At 37.2% G+C, this 26,516-nt stretch overlaps 1 protein-coding gene across 1 annotated transcript in view; it reads right to left on the reverse strand.

Moving 5' to 3' along the window:
* Window positions 1-569: 569 nt before the first annotated feature.
* Window positions 570-26,516, reverse strand: part of LOC107148216 (guanine nucleotide-binding protein G(q) subunit alpha) — a 229,699-nt gene continuing 203,752 nt past the window's right edge. The window contains exons 6-7 of the mRNA XM_048806945.1: window positions 11,616-11,769; window positions 570-5,875 (exon numbers count right to left, since the gene is read on the reverse strand). Coding sequence (XP_048662902.1) covers window positions 5,685-5,875; window positions 11,616-11,769 — 345 coding nt within the window. The 3' untranslated portion in view covers window positions 570-5,684. The remainder of the gene's footprint in view (window positions 5,876-11,615; window positions 11,770-26,516) is intronic.

The following is a 26,516-nucleotide window of genomic DNA, read 5'->3' on the forward strand; positions in this document are numbered from 1 at the left end:
GCATTCAAATGAGGAAAACTCTAAAGCTAAGCATCTACCTCTAGAAAACCAAGGGAACTGCTGGCAGCATTTTTGTTTTTTAAATTAATCAAAAGGCTACCTCAAGTTGCAAACAGGTGGCTCTTTGTAAGTCTATACTAAACAATTACTTACATTTTTAAGCAGTTGATTATAATCTGAATCATGGCAAGTTTTCCTAAAAGAGCAAAGTTGATAAATTCTCTCTCTCTCTCTCTCTCTCTCTCTCTCTCTCTCTCTATATATATATATATATATATATATATATAAAATATATATAAATATTTATTTATATTTTATTTTCTCTCCACTACAAGAGAGTAACATTTCTGATTGAACACGGATGGGTAAAGGCTGTATGTGTGCGTGCACAGAGGTTGGGGGATAGCAACCATGAAACCTGCCTACTTTGGAAAATGCATGTACACCATAAAGCATCTTAAGGAAGCAAAGATGTATTCCAAACTCCTTAAAATAAAAATGTTCTGAGAGGCACTTAGGCAACTTCAAGGGAAGCAAAACTCAAGAATGAAGAATACTGTAGTACAAAATTATGGCCAAAAATACTGTATTTTTAACCAGCAAGATCATTGGGGCATTATTATACAACATTAGGTGTTTTTGCAAAACTAGTTCCCATCCCCAAACAATAGACAATACATGCATTGAATGACATTTTAAGAACAGTAAATATGATTCTTTTAAATACTGTAAGTTAAAAATGTTTTCTGACAAAACTCCCTAAATACATGGTCTAGTCAGGGGTTCCAACGTGATGGGTGAGGAATCCAGCAAGAAGTTGCATTTAGAGAGTTCTTTGAGGAAAATAAATCCACAAAAAACATGTGTTTCAATCCAAGTCACCTGAACAAAGTTACACAGTAATTTTCCATCTTTCTTTCCTAAACCTAAAAATATTCTACTGAAGAATAATACCTTCCTCCCTGTTATTATTTTCTGTCTACCAAAAACTTCTACCAAAGTCAGAATTCTTTATCCAAGTAAAATCCAATTTTACCCAAGAGCTTGGGTTGGAATCATATGGGGAAATGGAGGCTACATGGTAGGTAAGAAAGGTAAGGAGGAAATTAATATTTGAGCACCTACTATGTGCTAGGTGTGTATGCATACTTGGAACATATGATTCTAGAGGCAAGAGTGTTATTGAAAGGGCAGTGGTAGTAGGGAAGAGAGCAGGAAATGGTTACTCTGTGAGGAAAACAAATGACAAGTTTAGACTGTACTAAGTTAACTACTAAACAGCAGGTGTCTGGCTCCAAAAATATCTAGCTAATCATATACAACTAAGCCATTTCTTTTCCTAACTTGATGGAACTAAAACGAAATCCCCAAGACACAGGTACCAGGACAGATCTATTAACGCTACATATGCTGGAAATATGTAGAGATAGTTAAACATATGATATTCTTAGTTTTGATTTTGTGTGTGTTTCTAACCAAAGATATCTCTTTGGAAGAAAATATGAATGTATACCAAGCACACCTTATTTTCATGAATTTGAGATGTTATTAATTGCCAATTAAGTGGTTTAAGACCCTCATTGATTTTTAAGAAGAGCAGCAATATGCATTACAATATTTGGGTACGCTTTATTTTTATATGGGTTAACATTCTGCTATATTTCATTTCATTCGTTCTTCTTGAGAAAGTGAAAACAAAGGGAAATTGAGGGTAATCTGAGGGGAATTTCCAACCAATATTTGAGTCTTGCAGTATCTTATTATGCAGCCCTTTCTTCCCATTATTATTTTTTATTTTTATTTTTTTGCAGATAAGTCACTTTGACCCAAATCCAGCATAAATAGCTTTCCACCAATTCCTAACTTAATACAACTAAAATTTACAATCATGTGGCAGTATAAATTTTAAAATTACAGTTCGTACACCTTGACAATCAAGATAGTCTGAAGTACAAAAAAGTAAATTGCCCTTTAGCTGAATTACCTTTTTAAAATATCAGGCCTGGTAGTTGATCTCATTTAAAAAAAGACAAAAAAAAGGAAAAAGAAAAAGAAAGTTTCTGGTGTTCTTCAAATACCTTCTGTAGATGTCATCTGCTAGTGAATAACAAGTGCAGGTTCCTAAGATTTTTCTTTCCTCCGCCATCTATTCATGACATTCAACAGAGCTCTTTACATGGAAATGTTAAGAAAGAAAAAACCCCCGATAACTTCTAGGGGATTTACTGACTTTTAAATAAGTGTGTTATTTCCCTTTGTTTCAGATTCGAGGCACAAACTTCTGAATTTAAGCTCTGTAAGGCATAGTAAAAACCTCCAATTTACAAATAAGGAATTCTCTGTAGGTTGGAACTGCTGCATCAAGCAGAAACAAAAATAAAAAAATTTTAAAAAAGGAAAAATTATCTGTAAACTGGTACACTGCAATGTGTTACGTGAGTCATGAAATGGCTGCTTGCCTTGGTATGCTGAAGAAAGGTTTCTGTGTTTTGTGTTTTGTTTTTGAATAAGACATGCCCAAGTCACCATAAAACTCGCCACAAGCCTCCATTACCTAGAGCATCAACAACAGGAGTCCAGTGGCACACGCTTAGAGCAATCACAATAGAATAGAAAGCATGAGTAAACTTTGTTTTTATACAAAACTGAAAAGAATCCCTTCCCGCCCCTCGCCCCTTCAATAAAACCCCAAAGAAACAATATCAACAAAAAATCCTGTAGCTTCGATTGACTAGTGTGGATACAATTAGGTTTCTATGCCTCACTGCAGCTAGGGTGATCAATTATTTCCCTTCTCAAAAGAAGGGATCCTGTCATGCACCCCAAGATAAGCAGCAAAGCCACAAACCTCAATTCTGCATAGCAAATTCCATCCCAACTTCATAAAGACAAATATAACAATCTTTCCCTGTTTTGCTCAGCTTCTTCGAGCTTTGAGATCAGGTTTAATCAACTACATCTACTAGAGCTCTATTAAATAGAATATCTTGATTCCCTAAAACTGTAACACTTATGATCTTGTGATGAGGTTTTCTCTATACACACTGTAGGCCATCAAATGTTGCTGTTTACATTTTTTTTGTTTTTATTTTTGTATTTTTTTGTTTTATTTTTTGCTGCACCAAATTTAAGATCGCCCTTTCAGGCAAGCAGTGGTCTCTAGCTGTTAAAACGTTTCCTTAGTGGATCACAATAGCTTCTAAAACTGCCTTTCTCTAATAAAGGCCATCAGAGAGGTAATACTAAACTGTGCATTTGCCAAATAAGAATATGAATTGTATAAAAGCTCATATTCCAATCCTAGATCAAATGGCAAAAGTTCTACAAAGTTGGTTTCCATGTTTGTATAAAAGCTCCGACTGATTTTATGTATTTTGCTATGAAATTACCTTTGGGTCTTAGAATCAGTATACCTCTACTCAGGAATGTGCAAATGATTTTATACAGCACGATGCTAGTACCGCTCTGTACGATAGTAAGGTTTTTGTTTTTTTCTTGTTTTCTAAATGGAAAAAAATATCCCTAGTCAGAAATAAACTGACAAATTTACATTCTCCTCTCTTAAAAAAGTAAATAAAATAACATTATTCAAAATGTGAATTAGCTATAAGACATACAATACAATTACATAGATACATATCAATACAGCACATTCAATCTGCCAAAAAAATTAATGATTACAAAGCCAGTATGGATGCTGCAATATCAAGAGAGATGTATGTACAATGATTAGAGCATTCGTAATTGCACTATACCTACAGGCAGTCTGTTAATTAAATTACAGGTGCTTTCTGAGTAAAGAAAAAAAAAAGTAACCTGTGTTGTTTGAGGCTGGGAGAATTAAGAATAAGAACATTTCATTACTATTCAGTAACTTTGGTACTCAAAAGCTGTTAATTTTCTCCCTCCCCTTTGTTATTCAAAAAAGTGATTTATATGAATGTTTAGACTAGTGCCCAATAGTACTGAGACTAGAGTCATGGCCTCATGCTAACTTCTCAGCAGCTTTAAAACAATCATGATTTCTTTCTTAAATCACATCTCAACTTAGGCTGCTTGTCAGAAGTTCATGATACATGTGCTGTATTTTTTGCATGTGTTGAAAAATTGCACATGTAGAATTCCAAACATCTCTCCTAGGAGGTTCAGTTACAGAGATACATGTTCAATGGAACACTGAGAGGTTACTTTTAAGTCCACAAAACTTCCTTAAGTTCAACTCAATCAGTCACCAGTTCAAGAAGATCCTGAAGGAGATAAACCAGCAGTCACTTTTTTTTTTTTTTGCAAATTAAAGGTGTCAGGATAATACTATCAACCAACATTCTTGGCAGACTTACTTGAACTTAAAGGACATAAGAGCGAGTAAAACTGGCTTCCAATAAACAAGACATGAGCAGATTTCATGATAAACCACACAGGAGACTTTTCTACAGTGCTGATCTGGGGCACTCAACGTGGGACTGGACACTAAACCACGTGATCTGAAGGGCAAAGAAAAGAATGGACCATGAGCATCAGATTTACAGTTACCGATTATTTGGCAACTGGTAGGTTCTTTCTCAGCCAGTCATCTTCAGCTTCACAGTCTTACTCTCTTTAAGACACTGGCTTTTATTTTGTAAGGTCTTAATTTGTTTTGCTTTACAAAAAGCCAGTTTTGGCAACACACACCCATAATAAAAAAAAATCACTGAAAAATTGTGGCCCAATCGCAAAAGAAAAAATTAAAAAAAGTTGGAACCAAGAAACAAAAACAAAAAATAACCTATGAAAAGGCTCTGGGTAGCAGCCATTGGGGCAATGTAGTGTCTGTTGGCATGTTTTTTGGCATCTGTGATTTAAAGAAAGGGTGGAGGCGGGGGAGTCAGGGGCAGGGCATTCAGCAAGGAAGGGAGAAAGGACAATGGCACATGGATTTCAAAAGAAAGGACTCCTTCTATGTGTCTTTGCCCATGCCTCCAACTTCTGTGCATTTCTCTGAGCAATCATGAACTATGCCTGAAGGTCAAAATTCAAAGAAATGACGCTTAACTGTTTGATGGGCATCCATTGTCCTAGTCCAGTAAGACGAGACTATATATCAAAAAAGAAACACTAGATGTGTATCCAGAGCAATACATTGAAAACCATAGTAGTAATACATATAATCCTTCAGCAAAAACTACAAAGTGTTAGGTTAAGCTGATGTAGGATGGCTTAAATCGAATGACATTGTCCTGACCATCATTCGAAAGAAAAACTTGACCAAGAATAGAACTAGGATAAAGGCCATTGTAACCTGGGGGAAAAAAAAATCAGGAGGGATGTATGGATTAGGAAAAAGGGAAATCAGCTTTGTTTTGCTCAATAGAAAAGAAAGAGAGTAAGAGAGAGAAATAGAGAAACGACTCTTTGTGAGTGCATGACTGAGAATTTAAAATACATTGAGTCACAAGGTTTTGCCTAAAAAAAAGATAGAGAGGAAATGTGCTGGGACTGTACTTCAGCATCCTCTGTTTTTCCTCTGAAGAGTTTAAATAAAATCATAATATTTACTATAAACTCTGTGGACACACTCACACAGAGTCCAGGACGGCAATAAATTAGTATTATGCAAATTGTTTTCCACAGAAATACAGTCCCTCTTGTATATCTTCAATAGCCCACCAGGGAAGGGAAGGGCAGGTTTCTGGGAGGCACGATTAGACCAGATTGTACTCCTTCAGGTTCAACTGGAGGATGGTGTCCTTGACGGCGGCAAAGACAAAGCGGATGTTCTCGGTGTCTGTGGCACACGTGAAGTGGGAGTAGATAATTTTGTCACTGTCTGGGTTCAGGTCCACGAACATCTTCAGGATGAATTCTCGAGCTGCTTGTGCATCTCTCTGGGGTCCTGTTGGTCAAGGGAGGAGAGGGATAGTTTGTTAGCTGATCCATTAATTCATTCAATAAATATTTATTGTGTAATTGCCAATGAGGACTAATCCACACTGCAGATGTGATCTGTTATAATCATGTTCCCGACCACTACTGTGTGCAATCTACTGTTATGTCACTTGCCTGTCTGTCTATGCATCCACCTTCCTTCCCACCATAAAATGTGGACAGATGCGGACAGAGGATGACTTGAAGTCCAAGCTAAGTTTATTTTTCTCTCTGATTCTCTAGTTGATAGGGAACCACAGGCTCTTCAGGACAGTGATTGCTTACTTCTGTTCCACTGAATCAACTATACATAGGTGCACATACAATAAAGCTGCCTCCGACTCTCTCCTCACTCTGTCCCCTAAAGACCCAGTACCATGGATTATCTGACATTCTTCAGATTTAAATCTCAGGAAAGAACACCTGCTTCTTATGGTCAGGTCCATCTTCAACAGTACTCTGCAGTCACACTCATATAGACTTCTGGGGTTTCCGAGCACACTACACTTACACAGCATTCAGTTCATCATGTGTAACGAGTAAAAAATTGGTTTGAACTTTATTACATTTTTCTGGCCTCTCTTGTGGACCAAGCATTGTTGTAGATACTTTGAATAAGAATTGTGTTATATTAGCAAGATAGAAACTTACATAAATAATTGTGCAATGGACTGAAATATGATACCAAAACAGAGGCAACAAAAAATAGATTAAAACTGGACTTCATCAAAATTAAAAGCATTTGTGTATCAAAGGACATTATTAAGGAAAAGACAACCTAGAAAATAGGAGAAAATATATGCAAATCATATCTATGATAAGAATTTAGCACCCAGAAAACATAAAGAACTGTTACATTTCAACAGAAAGGCAACCTGATGAAAAAATGGGCAAAAGACTTGAATAGACATTTCTTCAAAAGAGGGTATGTAAATGATCAATAAATACATGAAAAAATGCTCAACTGTCATTCATCTCGGGAAATCACAAGATCCCTTTCCCATCTACTAGAATGGCTATAATTTTTAAAAGGTGAAAACTAACTATTGGTAAAGAGAAGTTTGTACATTTGAGCACTAGTGGTGTGCATGTACAATGGTGTAGCCACTGTTGAAAATAGTTCGGTGGTTCTTAAAAAGCTGAGGATAAAATTCCCTTATGATCTAGAAATTCTACTTGTAGGTATATATCCAAAGGAGCTGAGAGAAGAGGCTCTTACAGATTAATGTTATGGCAGTATTAGTCACAACTGCCACTAAATACTCAACAGGGGGAAATACTCCAAGTATCCATCAGCTGATGAATGGTTAAGCCAAAAAGGGTACATCCATACAATGAAATATTATTCAGCCATAAAAAGGAATGCAGTTCTGACAGAAGCTATAAGATACATGAACTTAAAAATATTTTACTAAGTAAAATAAACCATAAAAGAACAAATACTATTCTTATAAGAGGTATCTTGAATTCAGAGAGACAGAAAGTAAAATAGGGATTACCACACATTCATCAAGAGGTAATGGAATATTATTGATTAACTAGGATAGAGAAAACATTTGGGGAATACCAGTGATGTTTGCATAGCATTGTAAATGTAATTGATGCCTTGAAATCAAGTGGTACCATGGAATGTTTGCATAGTATTGTAATTAAAAAATTACATTACTAAAAATCATGCATCACTTGGAGAATGAACAATAGGTTACTGAATGATCAATGGGTTATAGAAGACATCAAGGAGGAAATTAAAAAATTCTTAGAGATAAATGAAAACACAGACACAACATATCGGAATCTACGGGACACATTGAAAGCAGTTCTAAGAGGAAAATTCATTGCTTGGAGTTCATTCCTTAAAAAAAGAAAAAACCAACAAAAATTACATTACTATGCAAATTACATCAGAATTAAAAAATTCATAATATACCAAAAGCTATTAACTATATACTTTGAATGGGTGAATTATATTCTATGTGAATTATATTAATAAAGTTTTTAAAAGCTTATTTAAAAATTCTGATAAATATATTACTTTCAAACTTATTGTTTTAAATTAATAGCAACATCAATACACAACTACCTTTCAAGGGTTGAGCATATCTTAAATCCATCTTTGTGCCACTAAATATCTTGTGTTTCTCTCTAGTGATGCAAGTTAGTTCTATATCAGCAAGAAGGCATGATCTCTTCTTTCCTGTTGGGAAAGACCCTCCTAGGATTCACCACTTGGTTTTTTTCTATAAATAGTCTTGTTATCTACTGGTTGGAATAAGAAAACTCTTTGAGAACTCTACTGAGGGCCTGACCACCATTTCTAAAAAATGCATCCTAAGTTTCAGATAGCCAGCTTCAAAACCTTCAAATCAACCTTGTTATATGCTGGGGCTCAGTACTATTGAGTAAACTGTGAAAACTTTTTTCTCATTTGTACAATTAACAAAATTAATGGCTGAGTTTTTGACTTAGGGACCAGGAATTTAAATATCTGTAAGTAACTGAAAGGTTGGCATCACACCTTTCAGATGTGGCAGAGAGAAATAAAAAGGTGCCCCAAACTAGGACTAGGGATAAACTTAGTGGCACAATGCTTGTCTAGCATGCATAACAAGGTCTTGGGTTTAATTCGCAGCGCGCGCGCGCGCGCGTGCACACACACACATACACATACACAGAGCCCTAATTAAAAATGACATTTTATATATAATACCCACATACAGTTTAAATGTTTATGTATATATAAATATTTAATGTTCTATCTTTTCAATGTACTGTATAAGTTAACTTACTAGTTCCAGAGCAGTACTAAAAAATACTTAAAAAATTTAAATATATATAATGTTTGAAATTTTCATATTTCAAAACATTCATATGAGCACATATTAGAAGGAAAATGTTCATAGATTGTTGGAGCAGGGGAAGTTTGTCATTTTCATAAAAACACTGTGACTTGTGGCTGACCTACATCACATTTTACTTATCCTATTTGGGAAAGAAGGGACTATATATTTTTTCTTTTTTATTTACCCTAAAGAATACTGGAACTAGATTCAAGTTTGCTGAAGTGCACTGGAGTGTGTTATGTTTTTAAGTATAACTTATGTTATTTGAATAAACATAAACTACAAAGAAAGCATTCTAGCCATTATAGCAGGAACAAAATTCTAGTCTATATGAACAATTTTGCAATTCAAGTCCATGTGGAAATTGTAATTTACCATCCTTAAGGGAAATAAAGAAATGGCATTCATTATGATTAAGACCTAGAAGTGCAGAAATGTGGAAGTGTGAAATTTATAATACTATAAACATGCTCATTATGAAAACATCCCTGCAGAGTGGGCCTAGATTTTTTTCAGTCTTTCACTTGTCTAACAGGGGCTTTGAGGCTCATGAAATAACAGCTGGTTTGCTTTGAGATTTAACAGAGTCAGCATCTTCTTTTTCTATGGCCACATTTCTGATGAGGATTATGTGTATACAGGGGGAAATATCTTCAGATTTTAAAACATTCACAATGGGCACATATGAGAAGGAAAATGCTCACAATGATGGGGAATCTGGGGATTAGTGGACAAAGGAGATTAAAGGGATTAAAAGATGTGGCAGAGAGAAATGAACAGTTCTGCAAACATCCATCACAGAAAAATGTCCTCTTGCAGAACAATTAACCACCACATAGTGTGGCTCTGCCTGTCACTGCTTAGCAGCTTGAGTTGGGGATTTAAGTTCAGTGGATGGGCAGTGCTATCTGTCCCTTATGCAAGCACATCAGGAAAACAAGCCAGTCCAGGCCAGGCTACTATGTGTGGTACTGTGTGGAGCAGTCACTATGTGTGCAGTGATTCTCATCAAATTCTGGGGGAAAAATAAAGAAGGCTCTCCTTCTGGTGTGTGAGGAAAGCACATGTGTTTTAGGTCTACACCTGAGCTTCATGCCCATGTTATTCAGGTAAATCTCGTATTTAATGCCAAGGGATACAGTCTCAGGCATCAGGACTTGCTTCCAGGAGAGTGGCAAGTGAAAAGGAGTAGAAGAGAAAAATGCTGTTCAGACTGAGAAAGTATTTGTCTTTAAAAGAATAGCAAAGCACAAAGGAAGGGATGTAAACATACTGCTAACAAAAAAGAGCGCGATCTCTAACAGTTGGTAACATCTGCAAATACGCATATTTCTAATTTACAAACCTTTAGATTCTTTTATTGAACATCTCATTAAACATTAAACATCATATTTCTCTTCCAAAATGCATGTGGGATGAAAAGATGACTAAATCTCTATCCCTGGTATGTTTGGATCTTCACAGAAAGCTATGAAGCTGAAGTTATTCTCAAGTTGTTTTTTTTTAATTTTTCTTGGTTGTCGATGGACCTTTGTTTTATTTCTTTAAATGCGGTGCTAAGAATTGAACCCAGTGCCTCAACATGCCAGGCAAGCGCCTTACAACTGGGTCACAACCCCAGCCCAATTATTCTCAGATTTACAAGAATTATTTTCCAGGGAGCTTTCAAAAGTACAAAACCACTGTTGAACTGATGCCCATCCTGTATACCTTCCGGTGATAATGTAACTTAAAGCAACGCTTCCAGAGAGTGGCAGAGATGGAACTCTGAGACATTTGAAGTACATGCTCTTAATGACTGTCTGGACCAGGGCTTGGCAAACACTCTGTAAAGGGCTGAGACTGAATATTTTAGGCTTTTGCAGACCATTTGATCTCTGTCACAATTACCCACTTCTGTAGCTGCAATGTGAAAGGAGTCATGGGAATAGGGGTGGGTGTGTCTCAATAAAACTTCATAAAAACAGATGGCAGACCAAAGTTTGCCCCTTCTGATCCAGATTCAAGCATTTACAAAACAGTGACTATGACTCATTTGGTTTAGAGTGGCTGGACATGGATTACTTGATCAATCAATTAACAAGTGTTTCTCAGAGTGAGTGTGAGTTGTTCAGAATTCATAGTCTAGTTAGGGAAGGCAAAAATCTACTTCTAAGAATGAGGTAAATAATGCAAAGTCATATGAGTACTGAACTGGGTGCTACAGATTCTAAGAGCTGCATCTAGAGCTTAAAGGGCAGCTAATATCACTACAGATGGTGGAACTTCACTAGGCCATGAAGTCCCAAGTCCCACCAGAACAAATGTTTCTGGAATATTCATTGTGTAAGGCATCATGCTAAATGTCATATATATAATATCTATTACAGTCTATAAAACAATCCCACAAGTTTGGCCCAAAGACTCAGCAAAATCAGGTGACTTTGATTACAGTTCTATAAATAAGAAGTGTCAGAATTGAGACTTGAACTTGGGTAGATTCAGAGATTGGCTCTTGATCATAAAACTGTGTTCTTGCTCTAGACAAAGGCAGAAGTGGGTTGTAAAAAAAAATGAAAGGAGAGAAAAAGAAAACTATAATGGCTGAGAGACAACTGGTCAAAACTATTGAATTGTTCCTTTCTCTGATCTTGTTATTTTAAAACATATGAGAACTTGTTTTCTTTTTTTCTGTAACTTTTTTAGCATTAGGGAACACAGTGTTTTGTGCTGTGTCATTATAAGAAAGAGCAATCAATAACTAGTACTTCAACAATCCCAATGCCCACGCTCTGCAGCAAAGGTGCTCACAATGTGCTAACTCTTGCATGGGTGCTGGCATACACAACCCATGCTCAGCTATGGGCTGCCTGAACAGGGCGGACTTACCATCATATTCTGGGAAGTAGTCAACTAGGTGGGAATACATAATTTTCTCCTCTAGAAGATCTTTCTTGTTTAAGAACAGAATAACTGAGGAGTTCTGGAACCAGGGATATGTGATAATTGTTCTAAAGAGTGCTTTGCTTTCTTCCATTCGGTTCTGGAAAACAAACAAACAAACAAACAGAAAAAACAAGGAGTGAATTACGTGATGACTCAGTCTGTGAGTTTGTGTTATTTCATATGTCCAACCCATCTTCTGAATGCATCCCATTTTTATAATCATGAGATGAACTTATCAGGACTTACACGCAATTAATTGTGACAAACATTGGCTGTTTTCATTATGCCAACTTTAAGACTGACAAGCAGAGGAGAATAAAAGTAACAATGTCTGGTGAAAAATTTTAAGGCTGAAAGAGAAATTTAAAGTCTAGATAATCATGTTATATTCTGATACTCGGTCATAAATTTTCACCAAATTTCATTCATGACCAAATACTTAAGATCTGAATTAAGAACTAGATATAAGGCTTGATTTTGCATTTCCTAAACTATATTTACTTGAAGCCTCGTGATTTATTTAAAACATTCAAAATAAAGTTACTTCTTTGCCCAAAGCACATCTGGATTTCTAAATTTTTCCTACTAGAATTATATGTGTATGTGTGTGTGTGTGTATATACACACACACATACACATGCATACACATAAATATATACCTACATCTCCCTTGATAAGTAACACGTGGGGAAAAATTTTAATATCATATATTTCCTGTTTATTGATGCACAACACTTTTTCCTATGATACGCTATAATTTTCATACACAACGTGGAGAAACACATAGTAACATTTGTGAGAAAGTGTTCTTATCTCAGGTTATACTTTCAAGTTTACATTGATAATAGAAACCTTAAATGGATACTCAAGGAAATTAGTCAGTCTGTTCTGCAGAAATGAAGACACTCATCACTCTTAGGGGACCATTAGCCAAAAGCCAGAGAGTCTAATATTCTTCCTAATCTGCTTATCACTCTTCCTCTCAGACACACTCACCTCTACATCATTTCCACCCTCTGGGAATAGGTTTGGGGAATTCCCCTTTCTGAGGATTTAAGAGCCAAGATGTGTGGACATACCTCCTCCTGGACACTCTGTTAAGAATGCACTTTCCAATTGCCTTCCTTAGTTCCACATGTGATGACTGAGCTTTCCCAGCAATGGAAAAGCCTGTCTAGAATAGTGCCCACATCTGCTGCTAAAGGGTAGCTCTGTGGTTTAAGCCAGAATACTGAGTTCCCTGCCACATGGGCTGGTTCAGGCCTGGGCTCTGACCCAGGTCTATGGCAGGAGGAGCTCCCCTTCCACTGGGCCAGTCAACTAGGGCTTTTGCTGGGAACTGTAGAAGAACTTTGCCTTTATGGAAAATATGGAAGAGAAACGACATAGTCTCAGAAGCCACATTGAAACTGAAAGATCAGTTTTTTCTAAGCTGGTCCCACTCATCTGGTTCTAATAGGTCATGTAGACCTGGATTTTCTAGTAATATCAGTATCTTTTCTGTTTTAAGCTAGTTTGAGTTGTATTCATCTATTTTTTGTTACATGAAATGTTGGATACATCTCCCTTCCAACTTGTATAAGGGAAGACCATTAAGACTGAGGGCTCAAGCTATTGTTATTTTCTGCTCAGATTTTTCCCTTCTACTGGAGGATGCACCTTAACTTTCATAGTGCAGGGCTACAAGGACCAATAATACACTCTTTTGCATAACCTTCTGACTGCCTTTCCAGGAAATCTCTGGGGGAATTCACTCACTATGTGCAATTTTCCAGATATTGAATATGTCTTGTTAGTTTTTCCTATAAAGCACGCCAATTCAAATCAAGATGAAACGGCCCACTTTTCCAAAGCAGTGCCTTACAAAAATTAGTAAAGTTGATCATCATCAATTTCTTCAACCTTTTGACTTTGTGCCTGTGATTGCTTAGATAATTAAATACCGATGAAACAAGTAGTGAAAGGTTAATTCATGGCTCAAGGGGCAGGACTTATCTTGCTGCATATATTTGTATTTTACATAAGTGACATGCATAGTCTTTTTAAAAAAATGATACAATGTGATTTTTGACACAATATCTTTATTTATTTTTATGTGGTGCTGAGGATTAAACCCAATGCCTCACACATGCTAGGCAGGCGCTCTACCATTGAGCTACAACCCCAGTCCATGAATAGCCTTTAAACATGTTTTTACTCTCTACAATTAGTGATTAAAATTTTTTATACGTATATTTTTAGTTTGTCAATTGACCTTTATTCTATCTATCTATCTATCTATCTATCTATCTATCTATCTATCTATCTATATGTGGTGTTGTGCTTCACACATGTCAGGCAAGCACTATAACACTGAGCCACAACCCCAGTCCTAGTGATAAAATTTTAAGCCATGGAAATTATATTATCTGACAAATGATACCTCTTAGCTTCAGATTTTATAGGCTGAATATTTTGATAATGAAGAAGAATAAAGCCCCTAATAATTGAACTAATTAAGAAGAATCATCTGAAGAAAATTAGATATTAACATTGCTGAGAGGAGAGTTACATTCCTTTTTTTTGGTGGGGGTGGTACCAGGGATTAACTCAGTAGGCACTCAATCACTGAGCCATGTCCCCAGCTCTATTTTTTATTTTATTTAGAGACAGGGTCTCACTGAGTTGCTTAGCACCTCAGTATTGCTGAGGCTCGCTTTGAACTCTCAATCCTGTCTCAGCCTCCTGAGTTGCTGGGATTACAGGTGTGCACTGCCATGCCTGGCTCCTTTCTTCTTATGGCTAAAGAAATTCTAGAAAGCTGTACTGCAGGCTTTGAAGAATCTTGGTCTAAAGAGTGATGTGCACACCCTGACATCTACAGTGAGTCCCCAAAGAAAGACTCATCAATATACTGAGCCTCCAGAAGCAGGTTGTGAGCTCCCAAGGGAAGGGCCCTCCCTATCCCTTTTGTTGGAATCCCTCCAGGGTAAGTAATTGGGCCCCTGGCAGGGGCAGGGGTTCTGACTGCATCAATACAGAAGAAGGTACCTCTAAGTCTCTGATTAATAGTCTCCAGTGATGTCAGTTGGAAGGTGGCCTTGTACTAGCTTATGGGACAGTGGCTAGGAGAATCTCTCCTGAGCCCAGTACTGTGTCTAGTCTGCTGTGCCCAAGGCCACTCTGGAGGCAGAGCCTGTTCCCCATCTGCTAAAGCTTTAGCCAGGCATGTACTTGGAAGTTACTCCAGGATATTTCCCTGTTCATCATGTGCCAGGTAGACTGGGGCTTTAGCATACTAGAAGAAAGCTAGAAAGCAAAAGGGGACAACTGTTGGCAGTGTCAGCACCAAGCAGCCTTCAATCAGCCCTCCAGGTGATGCTGATGGCCACTGGTCTTTGTGAGGCATGATGCTGAAGACCAGCTTCTCTAAATATCATTCTGAGTCACCAGGGGATCTTGTTAAAACAAGGATTCTTATAGCATTTTTCTTCTTTTTTGGTACTTGGGATTGAAGCCAGGGGGTGCTTTGCCACCGAGCTACACCCCTAGTCCTTTTTTTAAAATATTTAATTTGAGATAGGGTCTCAGGTTCTTGCTAGGTTGCTCAGCAAGAGCCTGGAACTTGTGATCCTCCTGCCTTGGCCTCCCATGACACTAGGATTATAGGTGTGTGCTACTGTGCCTGACAGCACAGGGCACTTCTAAAAGGCTCCTGGGTAAGGCAGATGCTGCCACAATAGTCACCTTCCACCTGAGGTAGAAGGTATAAAAAGCTTGCTGAGCCTTGATAACAAAGAGGAAGGTGATGCTCTACCCCATTCTCCTAATAAGCAGTCCTAGTTGATACATTAGCAAGTATCTGAGTCCCGAAATACAATTCTAATCATGCTGGCTTCATTCTTTTTGTGCAAGAACTACAATTCTTTCTTCATGCTATGTGATGTGTTTTTCATTCTGTAATGAAAATTCCTTATGCTAACCCCCAGAATATTTACAAACCAATATGCTTTGTATCAAAGTCTTGGACTAAATCCTAAATGGATTTGCACAATGCCTCACAAGGTAGTGGAATATGCAGAGTGTGTAGCAGAATCTCCTCTGCTCAGTAAAAACTCAAATCTAGAGGGAACGGCATGTCCTAGGGGACTTTGTGGCACTTGTTCTTTAGTAATTTGCCAGGCCATGAGGTTTTGAAGAGAAAAACAAAGGAGCAATGTATGAGACACATGTGTGTCCAATGATAAAAAACAGGGAGTTTTTTGTTCATTTTGAAGACATGGCAGTCTGAGGGGTGGTACTAATCTCATACTCTCTTTTCTTAGGGATTTAATAGCTGGGAAATGTACAAGAGTATATGGGAGGATACCAACAAAGGTTTTACTATTCAAAATAGGGGGCTCCCTGTTAAAAGAATGGCCTGGCCTAGACCTGGGCACAAGGAGGCTTCCAACTGCTGTCACCAGACCCATCACTTCTCCTGAGCCCAATGAAGGGTGATTTCAGCATAGGCGAGAGAACTATAGCAGGGACAGAAAAGATGGGGGGCCTAACAAAGAAGGTCCTGCCTGGTCTCTGTAAGTCACGTGTGACACACCACAGGGGTCTGACTGGTCTCTATTAAGTCATCTGCCTCAAGTATATGTGGCCATGGAAATGTCAGACTTACCCAGCCCACACTGAGAAGCAAGGCACTTGTCCCATGGGTTGGAATCAGCAAGTGGCAAGCACTAAACCAGGAAGAAGCATTTATACCATTCCTAGCTGTGGGAGGACAGCCAGGTTCCCTGCTCCCTGTATGTAATTGTAGAGAGCATGGTGACCCATGAAAATCCTCCCTTGAATAGTCTGATCAGAAAGCCCTGATCAAGCCATAAATGAGGGTTCTTACACCTCTAGTTTTTAATAAATCAATTCTCAAGTGTTCAAATCTACAAAAACTACTATTTAATGCAATCTCTGGCAAAAATATGATTGTCTAACACTGCCTACAGTGTAAAACTCCAAATTTCAGCCTGGTATTCACAGCTTGCCATGGCCTGATTCCCTGTGTACACCTTTAATCTGAGCCCCTATACCAAGTTTTCCTTTCCAGATGAAGAGATCCAATGTCAATATCATCATTTAAGCAAGATTGCATTTCCCTAACCTGGGCCTACAATGCTATTCCTACTCCTCATCTATCAAGGCCTAGGTCAAATGGACTTCCCCAAGCAGTCCTTTTTGAGACTCTGGGGTTCGCATCTTCTTCCACCCAGTGCCTGTTTTGCTATGTCTGGTTTGCCCACCATTTTGTGGAGTGCTTGTTGCATGCTGGGCACAGTCCCTGACTTATATAGGCAAAGAAGATAGACATGCCAATATGTCATTCCAGTCTACATGGTTGGTCTTATCAGGGCTCTCTTGAGCAGTGACAGAGGAGACTGAGGTCATGTAGGCAAGATTGGACAAAAGCAAAGCATAGGAAAATTTAAATCCAAGGTCCTTTGAAGGGATCTGTGAAATTCTGAATGAACAGTGTGCCAGGGCTTCTGATCTCTGGAACTTGTGCATTAAATAAGAAAAATTGTGTTGAGAATGGGCAATATTTTTTCCTTATTTGTATCATATGGTGGGGGCAAGCATGGCATAAACATGCTAAGTTTCATGAAAAACAATGTGCCCAGCCTCTGTGGCTCCTAAAATAACCTGTTAAGCCTGCAATGCCTGTATGTTTTCAATGCTGGGATGCAGGAGAGTGTATCAGAAAGCCATGCTGGACTACCAAGTCTGGCATGCCGAGATGCAATGATTTGCCTTCCCTTTGGCTCAGGTGCAAATGAACCTCTGATCACAGAAAAGGCCAGATCCAGTAGACAGAGCTCAAGACCCCAACTAGAACCTAGCTCTTCTCAGTCTATGGTCTGGTCCAAACTTCTGTATAAAAAACTGCCAAAGGGCCTAATGGGGTATTTCATGACTATGTATTTTGTAGCTCGGCTGCCATCGAGAGCTCAATTTTGCTCATAAGCTTTCTCTAGCCCTCTTTCTGTCAAGATGGTACTTCCCTCTGTCAAAAGAATTATACTAGAGATCTTAGCATCCATTTCACTAATTTTGCAGTTCTTCATTAGCTTGCCAATAAGCACATGCTCTTCTCACAAAGCTCACCCATTTTTTTAAAATAAAGAGCAAATTTAGACTGAGACCCTTACTTCTTTTACCTGATACAAGTCACCTATCTGCCTGCATCTCTTTGATGAATCACAGTGAATTACATTCCCCATAAGATCTAGAATGTAATAGCCCTTAAAAGCAAAACTAGACACTGAAGAAATCAACATGCAGATTGTCAAATCTCATCACTGAGGGCTAATAGTCATCTATTAGTTGTCTGTAGCTCTCAATGGATGCATGATGCACTCCAGAGAAATGGAGAGGAAGACTTCCAGGGTGTAGAGATGCTGTGGTATTAAAGAGACACCCAGGGCCTAGGTGACCCACAGACTCACTGATGCCAGAAGTACTTAGATGGCTGTGATTCTGTGTTCACAATGTCTATGTTCACAATTCTGTGACTGTGTTTCTCAAGCTTTCCATTAAAAGAAGGCCAGGACCATACTTTCTATTGAGAGAGATCTGGATATGATGTTATTTTTGTATCAAAATTATCATGTGTAGTTTGTCAAACATTCTGTAATTTAAAAAGTTCAAATCCCTAATGAGGAAAAATAAATATTCTGTCAGGTATTTATTTCATTTACATATGTCTACTAGGAAGATAATGCAACAACTCAAAAGACAAATTACTCTAAGGCTTAAAGAAAAAAATTTGCAAGCCCAGTATTTTGCATATTTCTTTCCTCCCTGGATTATTTATTATAATTAGTTTGTCATGTTTGACTTTGTACCTTCAGCAGGATCACACTGTTATGCATCCTGATGTCAATAGTAGGGACAGTTCAAAACATACTCTGTGCCAAACTCCTGTTGGAGATGGGGGTGGAGAGGGAAAAGGAGGTAAGGAAGGCAGAGGGAAAAAGTCCAGGAGTTCATAGGAATCTGTTGTCTGAAAATGTGCTGGAGATAATCTGGCAGAGAAGATGCTGATGTTGCAGCAGGGCCCAGTGGTAAAGGGCTAGGGCTGTGAGCCAGGGAGCTCATTTGACACATGGCTCTGTCTCAAAGACTGTGAACTTGGGCAAGTGGCTGAGCATCTCTGAGCCTCAAGTCTCCTGGTATCTCCTAGGGTTTGAGAGGAAAGAATGAGACAAAGCATGCCAAAGCACCTCACTTATGATCTGGGTACATAGTAACTTTTTTATGGTAGCCACAATCACTAATGGCAAAATTGCTAGTTAAAAACCTCTTGGTGAGGCCACTTGCTTACCTCAAGTCACTGGGTAAACAGTACAGTCGGTGAAATCTTACCATTCTCTGGAATTGCACATTATCTACCCATCAAGTCCAAACACCCTTGATTGATAAGAAACTGGAAAGTCACCTGGCTCTCTACTAATTTCACTCGCATGGAGAATGCTTCTTCCTAAGATTTTCCACATGTCAATGGGGAATACCTTCCTAATCTCTAAAAGTGCTCAAAATTTTCAACTCCAGAGAAAACCAAGAAAACAGACATAATAGATAAGTGGTACAACTGGAATGAGAAATAATTAAAGGCAGTTGGAATGAGAAATAATTAAAGACAGCTTTCTTAGAAAGCTAAGAAAGCTGTCCCACTTCAGCTAAACAAATCAGAAAACAGGAATAGATAGGATAAGGACATCAAACTCAGCTGGACACATATCATTTCCTTGATAATTTTCTTAGTCTTTGCAAATCACTGCAAGCAATTATTTGAGATCACATTTGGCATACTTGAAGGCAGCTCCGGAAGGTTTTAATGTTATAGTTTCTGCATATGATTCATGTATTCTACTTGTACAGGATGTTTAGAGAAGCAAAGAAATAGAACTTATTTGCCTAACACCTCTGGGTCTAAGGTTTCAAGGCAGAGATGAGGTCACCGATGATGTCCCTTATAAAATGAATTGGTGAAAGCCAGAGTGTATCATAGGAGAAAAGTGAGCCAGGGAGCTCATTTGACACACGGAAAGAGAGATTGGAGGGAAGGATCAAGGAGAAACTCACGAGAGTGAAGAGAGTACAGGAGTGACAGGAAACAAGACATGTGTGACCCTCTAATGTGGATACCCTGTCCTGGAATTGAGAGGGCACTTCTTTTAATATTTTCTGGTATTCTAGTTCAGTCAAGTGACCAACTAACATCTTCCTTTTAAAGTATACTTCACAGCAAATCAATCTTTCTACTTAGCAATTCTCCTGAGTGCTAATATGCTTACATATCAGTGACCCAAAATCTATCCTTAATTCTTTCTCTTTCTCTCAACACTCTTTACTTATTGAGCTGGGATAGATGATATCAACATATACATGACATCAACTTTTCAATCCATGCACTTTCCTTCCTGTCCTTTTTTGCCCCATCCACTCCCCATTATTCTGTGCCATCATCTTGGGGCAGTTCTGATCATGGATCAAGACAGACTACCACCTCTTTCTCTCCAATGTGATGTCTCATGACCAAAGCAACTCTCCCCTTGCCCTTTTTTTTTTTTTTTTTTTTTTGGTACTGGGAATTGAATCCAGGGATATTAACCACCAAGCCACATGCCCAGCCCTTTTTGTTTTTTATTTTGAGACAGTTTCTCATTAAGTTGCTTAGGGTCTCCCTAAGTTGCTGAGGCTAGCTTTGAACTTTTGATCCTCCTGCTTCAGCCTCCAGGTGTGAGCTGGGATTACAGGTGTGAGCCACCATTCCCAGCTCCCATAGCCTTTTAAAAATCACACTGCCAAGCTGGGAACTTAAATCGCAGAAGCTGTCACTTTCATTGTAACATCTCTGATTCCACTAAATACCGAGGGCCAGGTAATTTCCCTTAGCTGCTGCTGCTGGTGGGGTCATTTCTTGCCTGAATCTCATAAAAAGCAGTGCCTTCCATATTTCAAACTTGCCTAAACTGATGGCCATAATTTGTTTTCTCTGGCACCTATTTATAGGAATAGAAAGACACCTTGCATAATTAAGATAGATTTGCATTAGAATTTAATCAGGACAATAACCTACTCAGCATTCTAGCCTATCATGTTATGGGTCCCATTCAAATAAGTAAGATTCATAAAATAAGACTTAAGCAAACAACAAGTGACTGAAGGATGTGGCCTTGCAATGTGGCCACCTGAATGGGTAGACTTTAAGTTTAGACCTCAATGGGCGATGAGCACTAAGTGGAGTCCAAAGGCCCAAATCGGCTGAGTAAGCACCTGTTCCCACTGTATCCTAGATCACCTGCTTGCAAAGCAGCCCATCTGCTGAAGTCTACTTGGTTTCTCTTTGTTACATTTAGCCAGAACCAGACTCATATGAACTTAAAACAGACCACAGGAGAAAAATACAGATTATTCCTACAGATACCAGTGAGTCTTCATTTTCTTGAGCATCACCTCAAGACATAATAAACATTTAATAATGGCCTCCAAGGAACAAGTCAGGAGGACACAAATGCTTCATTGGTAGACTACTCATTTGGAATTATGAAGAATAGTAAACAGAGGAAATGACAGAAAGGTAATTTAAAATTAAATACACTACAGTCAGTACTAACTCAATTTGAGAAACAGAATGTGTAAATAATTGTGTGCAAACTTAAAAGTGAACATCATCAACTCAATGGAACACCATACCTAAGAATTCAAGTTTTGGAAATTCTGAATGAAACTGAATGTTAGCAGCAGCAGCAGCAGCAAAAACCAACACAAACAAAACAAAATAAAACAAAAAAAAAACCAGCTAAATTGTGAAGAATACATTTTAATTGTCTTTACCCAAGTTATATTCATGTTTACATTAAAAACTACTTAAAATAAAGTTAAATGCTTTTTTTCATTATACAATTCATATGTGGTCATGCAAGAAAAATTTTAAATTGGAGTAAGAGGAAGAAAAATCTCCCATGGTTGAATTGTCCATATACTTCCCCCCCCCCCTCTTTTGGTTAAATTTTATTTTCTTCCAATCTTTGGACTGTGTACAGTTTAGGTGCTATTTTATGTCTGTGCTGGGATGATGTGTAGTCATTTATGTACCTATGTTGTCAATTCAGAAACCAACAGCTATATGTGGTGAACACTTAAAATGTGACTACCACAATTAAAAAATATTTTAAAATTTCAACTAATGAAAGCAAATACTTAAATAGTCACATGGGGCCTGCAGCTACTATATTAGTGACTTTAAAGGGCTCTGAACTCTGTACATAAAATTTTCATCTTATATTTTATTCTCAACATTATATTATATTCAAAGCATTTTTCTGCTTTTCAACTCATAAATATTCTAATTGCTTTGTAAAGTTATAGTAAGTGTAATTATATACTGTAAAATACTTCGGGAGGGTATTATCTTGAGTAGCACTATAATTTACAACTTTGTGTATAAAGATTTTCATAGTTGAAATTTCCTATATAACAGCCTATCAAAGCATTTTGTGAATTTTAAGGCTCTTGATTAAAGACTAAATAGCTTTCTACACCTCATAGTAAGTATGAGTAAGCACCTGTTCCCACTGTATCCTAGATCATCTGCTTGCAAAGCAACTCATCTGCTGAAGTCCACTTGGTTTCTCTTTGTTACATTTAGCTTACTTACTTACTCATACACCTCATAGCTGTGTGAACTGGCTCATTTTACTATTCCTCCTCCAGCTGGAGTCTCACCCTTTCACTATCTTTTTCATATCAATTATGTGTGGCATGAAATGACACAAAAGGGGAGAAAAACAAAAGCTCATTGGCTAGGTTTGAATTTCTGAGTAGCAGTCAAGGTGAACATTTCTAATACATTTACTAACTGCATGTTTTCTCCTTTTGTGGACTGTCTGCTCATGCCTTATGTCCATGAACATTGCTCATATATTTTGCTTGTTTTTTTTTTTAAATGGATTTGCATGCATTCTTAGCACACTGAAGTCGTTAATCATTATTTTAGTTTTCTTACTAACTTGTCATTTTGAATTTGGGATGTTTCAAAGAAGCTATCTGGAGAACACTGAAAAAGATTTAGATTTGATATTTCTAAATTAGGACTAAGATTAAATAGCTTCAATATTTCTAAGTTAGATCTTTCTAAACTCAGAAATCAGTTCTACTTTATTATTAAAAATCAAATTTCAATTTTCTAGTGGGTCTTTTCCTTACAGTCAATTTTCCTTTTTCTTACAGCTAAGGTTTTTTTTTTTTTTTTTTTTTTATTAGCTAGTTTGGGGAATGAAAACCCTGGCTCAATCTGAAAAAACATTCTGTAAACTGCCCTAACTAAACTGGAGCTGGTAGCAAGGAGCAAAGCATGTCTTCATTGGTAGACTACTCATTTGGAATTATGAGTAATTATGATGTCAGTTTCCTTTTTCTCACTTGTTCATTTTCTGATTCTACAGTGGATGAACTGTAAATTGGCCCATTTGCTGGAAACTTTGGATAAAGAGAAATAGAAGCAGGATTTGGGGCTGTGGAGATAAGGGATTAAAAAGAAAACAGGCTTGGATATTACAATTGAGCTAGAAAACCTGGGGACCCAGAAAAGTACACAGGAAGACTTGACCGATCTACATAAACCAATCATATACAATCTATGCCAGAAAAATCTAAGTGCAAAGAAAAATTGTCAAAATGAAATAACTTTAAACAATTCAATAAAGTATTTCTTTTATTGATTCAGAATATTTTATGGATGTGTCAGTGTGACTCTTTGGCTAACATGATAAGGTGATATTAGTAGGATTAAGAGGTGGGTTTGTCTAAGTATCTATATAAATGGCACTTTTGAGTCTGCTCAAGTGAGGTGCCCTGAGCCCAATGTGTCGCTCCTCCTATACACACTGAAGTTCTTTCATTTACTCTTGGTTTCTCTTTCCATTTCTTCTGTCCTCCAAAGACTGCAGACCTACGGCTAGAATTTGCATTATGAAGGAATAGACAGCAGGTAAAAATAGAGAAATAAGTAAGGTAGGGAATCAGAGAAAGTGTGGCACTGAAGGACAGCAATGAGCAGATAAATAGATCAAATGACAAGAACATTATGAAGAAACGAGGTGTAACCTGTTGGCTTAGAAGTTTTCTCATTAAGAGCCAAAAGGATAGGATAAAATATTTGCCACCTGCTCTTCAGGGCATTAATATCCAGGATATACAAAGAACTCAAAAAAACTTAACACCAAAAAAACATAATCTAATTAATAAACAAAGGCATCTGAGAGACAGGATGGGGAAAGACAGTGGAATGAATCTGACCTAACTTCCCTATGTACATATATGAATATACCACAGTGAATCTTACCACCATGCACATCCACAAGACATTAATTAGGAAAAAACAAAACTTTAAGCAAATAGCAGAAAGACCAGTAGAGTTGAGGGAAAGGAACAAAGGGAAGGAGGAAGAGAAGGGGAAGTACTGGGGGTTAAATTAAAACAAATTATATTCCATGCTTTTATAGTTGTGTCAAAATGAATCCTACTGTTAGGATTAAACTACAAAGAACTAATTGGAAAAAAGAAGTAGCACAATATGTGCATCAGCTGAGCTTTCCCACTCTCTTGAATTTTCAAGAGGTCCAGGCTTAAACCATCATTTTGCATACTGTGGAAATCCAAAGTTTCCCATACTTGAGGGAACAATCTTTTATGGTCTAATCTGTTTCTGGGTTTATAACTCTGGGCCTGATGTCTCCAACCAGCTAACGGAGGTATAAAAACCAACCAGCGCCTGCGTTTGTGAGTGTGGTGCACTTCAGGACTTGGTGTGGGACGGGCCAGCAGATGAAATGCCTCATTGTAGGAAGTGGTCAGATTCCACCCAGTCTTCAACAGTCCTCTTAAAAAATCCTTCAACTGCTCTATTTGTTTTTCCACCATCTGTTTTAACTCCTATCATCCAGCATATCATAATTTCTTAAACTCTGCTCTCCTCTCTCTTCTTGGCTTCTGTCTCTTCTACATTCTTCCTTCTCAGAAATAGAAGAAATTACTTTTTGATTCCCATAAAGAACAAATGAATCATTAAAAAAAGTTTTCTCATAAAGAATACCTAAAATATTCTGAATTTAAGTCATTAATTTAAATAAGCTTGGTTCCTAAGGCTATGTTACATTTCTAAATAATAATGATTTGTCATAAAATAGTTTTTTTCTTTTCTTTTTAGTCTTATTTCAGGAACAACAAACATATAATGACACTTTTTAGACTCTGACATGCATTTTTGGCTATAGAATATTATGATATATTTTGCAAACATTTTAATAATATTAATAATAACTAACATCTATTTAGTGTAAACATACACCAGATACTATTTGGAGCATTTTAGTGTATAAAAAGGGTGGTAAGCTTTTCCGTAAAGGATCTGATAGTAAATACTTTAGACTTCGCAGATTACAATGTCCCAGTCGCAACTACTCCACTTGCTGATGTAGGAGGAAATCAACTATAGATAATTTGGAAATAAATGTATGGCTGTACTTTGTTTTGGATGTTGAGATTTGAATTTCATATAATTTTCATGTGTCAAAGTATTATTCTTACTTTGACTTTTCCCCAACCATTTGCAAACATAAAAACTAATCCTAGCTTATGAACTGTGCAGTTACAGATGGCAGGCTGGAAGTGGCCTCTGGCTGTAGCTGTTGTATGTTTAACAGCACAGAATTTCACATGAAATCTGACTCCTATTTCCTAGGCGAGGAGACTGGCAAAAAGCAAGTTAAGTAACATAATTAGTAGGTAGCTAAATATTTATTACAACTATATGAATCACTGGCAACATTCTATTTTTTATAAATGTATTTAAGAATTCAAGAATATTTACTAAAAATTCATGTTTAGAAAATTTATAATGTATGATGAAGCACATACTTAAGAAATAATAGCTAAAGTAAGGTCCCCTAATAAATTTGTTATAATATCTTTATGGCTTAATTTTCTCTTGTCTTTTTTCATAATTCTTACTGAATTTGTAAATTTATTTTCCTTTTTTTCTTAATTTTACAAAAAAACCACCCATGTTCTTTCTTATCATAGCACATAAGATGGAATGTAAGAAAGAATGTTTCCATTCACTGCTTCATTTTTAGTGTCAGGGAACGATATCTACTTATCCAGATGCTGCAAACATGCAAAAATGCCTTCCCAGACATTGTTGTATATCTGGCATTTTATTTGTTTATTTTTATGTAGTCCTGAGGATCGAACCCAGTGTCTCACATGTGCAAGGCAAGTGCTCTACCGCTGAGCTGCAACTCCTGCCCTATGTCTGGCATTTTAAGCCAATAAAATAACTGAGAAATAGTCCTCATTTGAAGATGGGGACACACTTTCACACTACTTTAAATAGGTTTACAAAATAACTATATAAACATACTTAGTTCAAGGAGGCTTGTAATAATCTGAGCATGGATTTATTCAGTCCTGTTTTTCTCCCATTTTTAAAAGAAAAAGAAGAAAAAAAAAGAAATGACATATTATCTGATATGTTGACTATAGTTTTAAAAGATTTCATAGATTTTTGTGGTGAACTGGGAAATAATCAGCCAGAGAGACAAACAACAAACAAAGAAGGAAAACAAAAACAAGTACTAACAACCAGCGTGAAAAAGATGACCCCAAAATGATTAAAATCAATATTTACCACTTGGCTCATCAATGAACATCTGTGTAGTCGCAGAATGTAAACACTAAATTATAGAAAAATTGCGATTTAACTATGTCAAAAGAATGGTAGAAAGAGAACTGAGTTAGCATGATTTTAATTTA

Source organism: Marmota marmota, unplaced genomic scaffold (genome assembly GCF_001458135.2).
Source record: "Marmota marmota marmota unplaced genomic scaffold, marMar, whole genome shotgun sequence".
NCBI classification, from domain to species: domain Eukaryota; kingdom Metazoa; phylum Chordata; class Mammalia; order Rodentia; family Sciuridae; genus Marmota; species Marmota marmota.